Here is an 8,997-nt window from a genome sequence, read left to right on the forward strand (position 1 = left end):
TTGATGATAAAAGTAAATTAAATTTTTATAAAACATTTGAGCCAAATCTATTGATCAAACCTTACCTCTCTAACCCAAACTTTGAATTTAGAAAATTAATTACAAAACTTAGAATCAGTGACCATTCATTATTAATTGAAAATGGGAGGCATTTTAAACTTCCTCGCGAAGAGAGACTTTGCAAAAAATGCAAAGTACTAGATGATGAGAAACATTTCTTAATAAATTGTTCTCATAATTCAAATATTAGATTAACATATTTTGATTGCATTAACAGAGAAAGTAATTCATTTGCTAATCTCACTGACAATGACAAAGTTATATATATATACTGAACCCATCAACACCAACACAAGTAAATAAACTAGGATCCTTTATAAAAAAAGTCAATGGAACTGAGGGCAGGGGACCCTTTAATATTTACCTTAATTTGTGTATATATATTGAGTTACTTAGTTATTGTCTTTATTTTTTTTTTTTTTTTGTTATATTATGTCACAAACTGTAAAGTTTATATGGCAATAAAACTTTGAATTTGAATTTGAATTTGAATAACGCGGGGGGGGGGGGAGGGGTGATCGTAGGTGCTCCAGGAGGTAAAGCAGATCCTGCTCCACGTGTGTCACCAGTCTGTGTAAGATTGTAGCTAGGTTGTCAATAACGGGGGGGGGGGGTCTTAGGTGCTCCAGGAGGTAAAGCAGATCCTGTTCCACATGTGGCACCAGTCTGTGTAAGTTGTAGCTAGGTCGTCAATAACGTAAATCATATTTTGTAAATATAGAAGTATGATGACCAGAGTTGTGAAGCTTTAATAAACTAACACTATATTTCTTATTTTAATATTAGGGTCACCTTGTTCTATATTTGATTTTTTACTAACATGTTCAGAAGCTGGACAAGTTTTAACTCATTTCATATTTTAATCAAGTTGTATATATTTGGTAATATAACTGCTGATCAGTTACTGTCATGGATATCTAGACCTAACAATTATCAATCTTGCGTAATAACATTAACGGTACCAATTTTTCTGCACCAGATGCGTATTTCGACAATACATGTCTCTTCAGTGATGCTCGTGGCCAAAATATTTGAATCCAAAGCTTATATAAAAGATGAAGAGCTATAATTCAAAAGGTCCAAAAAGTATAGCCAAATCCTAAAAGGAATCAGAGCTTTGCATGAGGGAGATACATACCTTAGTTTATAATAATTTCAAACATTTTGTAACAGCAAATTTTAATAACACAAAAAATCCGTATTTTCATGCCAGTACTGGCTACTGGGCTGGTGATACCCTCGGGGACTAACCGTCCACCAGCAGAGGCATCGACCCAGTGGTAGTAATAACATTAACGGTACCAATTTTTCTGCACCAGATGCGCATTTCGACAATACATGTCTCTTCAGTGATGCTCGTGGCTAAAATATTTGAATCCAAAGCTTATATAAAAGATGAAGAGCTATAAGCCAAAAGGTCCAAAAAGTATAGCCAAATCTAAAAAGGAATCAGAGCTTTGAAAATATGGACATTCAGATTTCGCATTACAAAATATACGTAAACTTCAAAAGTTGTTTAACTTTTAATACAAAGTAAAAATTGACATTGTTTTTCCAACATAAAAGTGAAAATTGCATATTTGAAAATGATTTCTAGATAAAACCCGAATGATCCAGTCGTTATGTTGTTTTATTATATGACTATAAATTTTCTGTTTTCTCATTGGCTAAAAGCATAGGAAATCCTCTTTGATAAAACGTTATATTCACCGCGGCAAAAATCACGAGAGGTTAATATAAGATTTGGAACAGCGTCCGTGTACCTAAATATAGAAACGGGGAATTCTTGTTAGCTTTTAAGGGATGTATAAATAAAATGGTTTTTAATTGGACGACCGAATGCATATCAACCAATCAGCGCTCTCGACATAAAATCGTTTCGATCTCACATACGACAGTTACATGTTTCCGGCAACAAAATATGGCTGGAGCAGAAGAAGTAGCTACTGAAAAACGCTTTCCATCGTTAAATAATAAGGAAATTAAGAAGATTTTGATAGAAAAGGATTCTTCAAATACTCGCCGATCAACAGATTCCATCGGGAGGACATTTAAATCTTATTTACGAGAGAAAAATCTACCTGAATACCATCTAACCAAGGATATATTTCACAATCTAAAAAATATTAAAATGACACTGAGAACTAAAGAGTCATATAATAAAGTTTCTGTATAGTTCAAGCTTTATCCTTATGTAGCACACACTGATCATACTGAGACTTAAGCATACACAGAATAAATATATATATAAATACCACTCATCTTACTATATTCTGAATAAAACAAACATCGGATTGCAGCATTTGTACTTTTATGTGAAGCATATATTCTGACGACTGTTTCTAATACGTCACATATATATGTGATGAATTATTGCTCAAAACGTTTAAACAATTTTACAATGTAAATACGAAGAATGCTCAAAAGAACCTTAGCACTCTCCAGTACGTTTTTGTACATCTGTAACCAAGCACTTAACCCCAAAAATATTTGATAAAACAGACGCCATTGCTTGTCTTTCATCTTCATTCAATCATTCGTGGTTTTCTGGCAAACCCCATTATGACTCCACTTATGACAAACAAAATGGCTGCAATGATGCTTAGTGCAAATGACCAGGAAAGAACGTACTGCACATCACCAACTTGTTTGTCTGGTAATGGTGCCTTCCCTTGGCTAACAGATGCACCATAAACAATAGCGCCAATCAGGATTAAAACTCCTACAAAATGAAATTTGAAAATTATAGAACCAACAGTAATAAAATGGTATGCATGTGATAGAGTAAGCGACAGAATTTCATTGTGCATTATTGTTATTTATTTATGGAGACTGTCATTATACAGATCTTTAACATTCAATAAACAAATAATGTGATGTCTAGCATAGAACTAGTCCTATTGGGAAGATCTGTTGATATAATATTCTTGTAAAAACTATTTTATAAGATAGATCTGTTTGTCTAATTTTTAAAAATAATTTTATTGGATACATCTGTATGTTTTAATACTGTGTAAAAATACATGATACATTAAACTATTAATTTATGTTAAATTATGTCAAAAAACTTTGATTAATTTCATGATTTGCAAAAAAAAAACAATCTTTCGACACATGCGTCAATATAACTTTCCCGCTTTTTATTGGGAGTTCTTGTTGCTATTGAATCTTGTGTGGTCATTCTTGTTGCTTGAAATGTTCGATTTTTGTTTCTTTTTGCATGCTGTTCTCTTTGTTTTTCGAATAATGAATGGTATTTGATTGTCTCATTAAATATCTTTGCCTGTTTTAATATTTATCCTGCAATTGGGTGTCCTACTATACAGATACAGCCCTACAGATATCGCTATGCTGTATCTGAATACTTATAGGTTTCATAACGAGTGAGAATTAGATATCGCTTGATATCAACTCGAGTTATTTAATTTCAATATAATAATAAACGAGCCTGTGGCGAGTTTGTTATTAATATTTAAATTAAATAAAGAGAGTTGATATCAAACGATATCTAATTCTCCCGAGTTGTGAAACCTATTTCTCTTATGGTAAACATGCTTTTTGTACTTAATAAAAAAAATCCGCGAAACGTCGACCCAGTTGCTTGAACATAACTGCATTGTGACGTCATATGTCCTGTTCGTCGTCAATCTTCAACATAAGACTTTTTTAAACATTTTGTACGCTTCAGAATGTAATAATATTTGAATAAGAATATATAATAAGGTGAAAAGTGTGCGTATTTTCTATATTATTGAAGAAATCGCTTATCTCCGTTGCAATGGAGGAAATGTACATCATTGTGACCTTTAACTGACCTAAAGAATAGCCAATGAAAATGCCGCAATATCGTTTCAGGAGGTTTCGTTGGCCAATCAAATTAACGCATTTTTCGTATCACTTTTTCGTATCACACTCCGGACAGTGTGATACGAGAATTATCTATTCATGCGAGAAATAGATAACAGGCCCCAACCATAAGAGAATAATATACAGATATCGCTTTAAAGCTCCGCCCACTGCCGGACTGAGTTTTGTTTGAACCTGTGTGACCTCAGAATGTGTATTCCAGTTCCATTCCAATTACAATGACAATTGTCGATTTCAAATAATTATGTTAAAAAATCAACCATGTCAATTTCAGCATGCATGTTCAGTGAATGTCAAGTCTAAAGCGTAGGACAATTCGTACACTTCTGTTTCAAATTTGACAATGTTTTATTATTTGTTTGTACTGTTGAAATTAGTTGTTATGTTAAAAAAGATAATTATTCACCTTGAGCGATGTATTATTGTGGACCATTCGAGATTCTTTTTTTGCGAACCCGTCTTCAGCGTAATGTGGGATTTTGATATTACTACGCGGACCTCAAGGGATTACAAATCGAAAACAAATGTTAACTATGTTAGTTTTTGTGTCTTTAAAACATAAAAAATATACAGAATTAATTGCAGGATAAAGACAATAACTGTTTAGTGTCTTTAAATATCAGCTGTATTTGTACTCGGCTCGAAACAGGTGTAGTAGCTCGCTAAAAGCTCGCATACACCTTGTTTCCTAGCCTCGTACAAATACAGCTGATATTTAAAGACACTAAACAGTTATTGTCTATGTAATCTTCGACAGACGAAACCCTAGTATAAGCACGTGTTATGTATTATTCTGTACATTATTGTCCCGCAGAAGATAAATGTATATTGGAATGTCTTCGCTATACTTGTAATCAACTTGTACTGCGAAAACCAGATGAATATACTTAAGAATTGAATGCTTCTTTTTGGAAATTTATTGGGGTGTAAAAGCGTTGACCGAAGTACATTTTGTATGAAGCGCGAAAGTTCATGAATCATGAAAACACGAATTTTATAAATCTTATATTTTATTCACCTGTGCACTTTATTGTGGGACCACGTGTTATCAAGAATGAAAAGTTTTATTGAGTGATGCAAATGCTTACGGAATAACACGTGATGTGCAGTTAGCCAATCAAAATAAAGTATTATAATGAAACATACATCTAATGTTATTATTTATACATAAATAAAACATCATTAGTAGTGCGAAGATATTTATTTCAGTTTATAATAATGTTCAATCTGCTACAATGTACATGACATGGCGATGGAATATTCATTAAACACTAAGATGTGTTAGACCTTAGCCGTATTTAGCACTACTTTTTGAAATTTTGGATCCCCAATGCTCTTCATTTGCAATTGTTTGGCTTTATAAATATTTTGATATGAGCGTCACTGATGAGTCTTATGTAGACAAAGCTCGCGTCTGGCGAACTAAATTATAATCCTGGTAATGTTTATAACTAGTTAGACGTATGTGGCTATATTCTCGGTAAAACAAGAAATTATGTTTCAGTTATTTCATATATAAAAAAAGAAGATTTGGTATGATTGCCAATGAGACAAGTTTCCATAAGAGACCAAATGCCACAGAAATTATCAGCTATAGGTCACTATACGGCCTTCAAAATTACGCTAAGTCCATACTGCATAGTCAGCCTTAAAAGCCCCGAAATCACACATGTAAAACAATTTAAACAATATCATAAATGAAAACAAAATATGTATGAAACACAGCAACAAACGACAACCACTAAATTACAGGCTTCTGACCTGGGAAATCGTACAGAATGTGACAAGGTTATAATAAACATGTTAGCGGGAAACCTAACCCTCCCCTAACATGGGACTGGGGTGTAACATTAAAAAATCAGAACGAACTACAAAATCAGATAAAAAAAAGGCTTCACTTATCAGATAGACACAAATAGAAATACAAAAAAAAGTAAAATCACAAAAATACTGAGCAAGGAAAATTCAAGCGAATTCGATACTTAAAAATTATACTTTTGCCCATGATCACTTAAGCTTTGGCTTTGGGTTCGGCTGATAGGTATGCCATCCCTACCAAATTCCTTCATTGAGGCAGTCATGTTCCGCGAGATCTGTCAGAAACGCATCGCTTTCTTTGGAAGAACCCTGATTAAGAATCTGACACGCTCATAGCATGAAAAAGGCTACTCCAGTTTCCATCCCTCAAAAGTAAGTTCGACACATTCCCCATTTCCTTGCTCAATCTTATCATTTCGTAAATTTCTAAGACTGTTTATACCTATCTATCCATATCCTTCTTATTGTTACCATGGTCAAATGTTTCCCCCTTTTAAACGAATCAAACTCCATTTTCTGTTCCATTTTCATTTTAATGTGCATCTCGTCGATATAATATACTAGTATTCATTTACTGCTGCTATGGCGTGCTATATAAAAATCAATCAAAGAATCAAAGAATCAAAAACTGAAGGTTATAAACAATGGACAGTATTCGCTTATAATCATGAACAAAAATTATTCAAAGATAAGACAGTCATAATTACCTGAGAAAATGGCGCTACTTAAAGCTGAGGATTTGAAAATTTTGTTCCACTTTTCTGAATGAAGAAATGTGAATAGTCCCATAAATACAAGAGCGCCACTACCGAACATCATCCCTATAACATTTAATGCCCTCACTGCCACTAACCATCCTGAAAATAAAACAAATACGGAACTTTTAAAATGGCGATGTATATTGTTATAGTTTATTAATGTATTTTACTTCAACTAGAATCATCGAAATCACACGAAGAATGTAAATATCGAAAAGGATTTAGGGAGCAATCATTTAACTTCAAGGGGATTATGGGTTTCTTTCTGAGTCAGAAATTTATTCGCGCCAAGCGCGAACAAATTTATTTAGTTAATCAATGCTATTTAAAAAAATCAATATATATAACACTATGAGATATAGGGGAAATCTACAATCAGAACATTTTTCTATGACATTTTCTTGACCAGAATAATTATTTTTTGTCATCAAATTTGGGATCAGAATGGTTTTTTTTTAGGAAAAATCCATAACCTCTTCCTCCTTGAAGATAAATGGTCGTTCCCTTAAAACTTGCATCGTTGCGAAGAACATTCCTGATCAGGTCTTTATATTTTATATATTACCCCGCTCTACATATATATTTATATTTTATATTAGAAACCTTTAATCGTTTCTATATTTTTATATAAAGGAATGAACGTGCGTATATTTTTAAGTGTTTTATTGAATAATGTGTGATAATTGATTCAAATTCAAAAAAAGCGTGGCTCTAAGGAAAACGGAGGGGTTGTCAACACTTATATTTGAAAAGTGTTCAAAGGCAATTGTTTTTCTAGAGCCAACTATCTAACATTCCAATTAAAAGTCAGTGTATTAAAAGGGGGATAAAAATGTATTTATTCATTAACCAAATCCATGTTTTTTACTTCTATTTGGTAAGACTGACAAAGACAGACGGACAGACGCCCCCTACCACTTGTTGTAATTGCTGTCCCTTGCAGACATGAAACATATGTATTATTAATAAATACTAACCAGGACTGTGCTCACATTGTACAAACAATCCAATAAACTTGGAACAATACTTCCATAAGCCATGGGCCTCTGTAATAGTAATACGTCTTTGTGTTGTGTCCACAGTTAACCAAGTAAACACGGCCCAATAAATGGTAGTTATCGCCACTAATTCTACTATCCATCCAAGAAACATAACAACCATTGCCACGGCTCCAACTTTCGACGGAAACTTTGACGGTGAAAGTCCATATCCATCTTCGGAATGAGGTCCGAATCCGAACCAAAGTGGAATGCACATTTTGAATGAATATAATCCACTATTCCTATATATCTACTAAGTACGTAATAATAACTACAGCTTCAGAAGAAAACTAATTGTATTTTGATGTTTACCATGTTAAACTGCTGATGAAAGTAAGTTACCTGCTAACATATTGAGGCTCTAAACGGGGAAACTGCTGACAAGATTAACTGTATTTCTTAGTTACTAAAGATGAGCCACTCTTATAAATACTATACGTGTGTTTGTGCAGTGTTGAGTATGCAAAGATCATAAATCGCATACGATGATAATAAAATCAATGTACTGTTATTGTCCCCCTTAATTAATTGTTCTATTTCCTCAATCATATAAGAAGTTACTGTCGGGGAAAGTTAGCAGTACATTGATCATCGCATTCCGCCTCAGCTCAAAGGCTTTACATGACAACGTTATAGTAGATAGGTAAAATTATTCTCCGTTACACCCCCGCATACTTACATTCTTCATGTATGATACAGAATTAAGCGCTCTCTTTACTGTCCAAAATAGAATCAATTTAACTAAAAATATCTTTTTTACTATATGATAATATATGAATGTTTATTTCTTTTGTATAAACGTCCAGTGTATTTAAAAATGTGTGTATTATTATAAAGTAAAGTAGATATTTTTAGTTAAATTGATTCTATTTCGAAAATATATATGATCTGTATTTTAAATGTGAACAGATCATATATATTTTAAACGAGCTATTTAAGAAATTTTGAAAGTTTATTTGTTTTGAAACTACTTCATATACGTAGTTTTTTAATAGTACTTTGTACTTCGCTTTGTTTCAACTGGTCAACATCTAGATAGTTTGATTATCGCTGTTTTAGACCCTGTATATCTGTTACAATTTCAAACGTGTTTACCCCCCCCCCCCCCCTCAACGTGTCAAATTACTCCCAAATGTGTCTATTTCTCACAAAGTTGTCTTTAAAAGTTTATATCGCCCGAACGTGTCCGATTTTATCACTCGAAACGTGTCCGATAATTTTATTCGCGAAAACGTATCCACTTTAAAACGCCCGCACGTCTGAAAACTGTAAGCGCTATTGTGTTTTCATTGACGTCTATAACATTTACAGCAATTTCATATATGGGGACATTGAAGATGTCGAGTCTTTGTTGGATCATAAATAAGATAAAAGTCGCATCTAAAAATACAAAAATCCTAAAGTATTTTAAGCACAATTACCAGGAGTTAAAAAAAGTTGAGAAGAAAATTCTA

At 33.1% G+C, this 8,997-nt stretch overlaps 1 protein-coding gene across 1 annotated transcript; it reads right to left on the reverse strand.

Moving 5' to 3' along the window:
- Nucleotides 1–2,145: 2,145 nt before the first annotated feature.
- Nucleotides 2,146–7,986, reverse strand: LOC134708177 (epithelial membrane protein 1-like). The gene is made up of 3 exons (XM_063568509.1): nt 7,481–7,986; nt 6,453–6,602; nt 2,146–2,782 (listed from the first exon to the last, which is right to left on the reverse strand). The coding sequence occupies exons 1-3, from the start codon at nt 7,758–7,760 to the stop codon at nt 2,586–2,588; spliced, it is 627 nt and encodes a 208-aa protein (XP_063424579.1). The 5' UTR covers nt 7,761–7,986; the 3' UTR covers nt 2,146–2,585.
- Nucleotides 7,987–8,997: the final 1,011 nt, after the last annotated feature.

This window comes from Mytilus trossulus, chromosome 2 (assembly GCF_036588685.1).
Source record: "Mytilus trossulus isolate FHL-02 chromosome 2, PNRI_Mtr1.1.1.hap1, whole genome shotgun sequence".
Taxonomy (NCBI): domain Eukaryota; kingdom Metazoa; phylum Mollusca; class Bivalvia; order Mytilida; family Mytilidae; genus Mytilus; species Mytilus trossulus.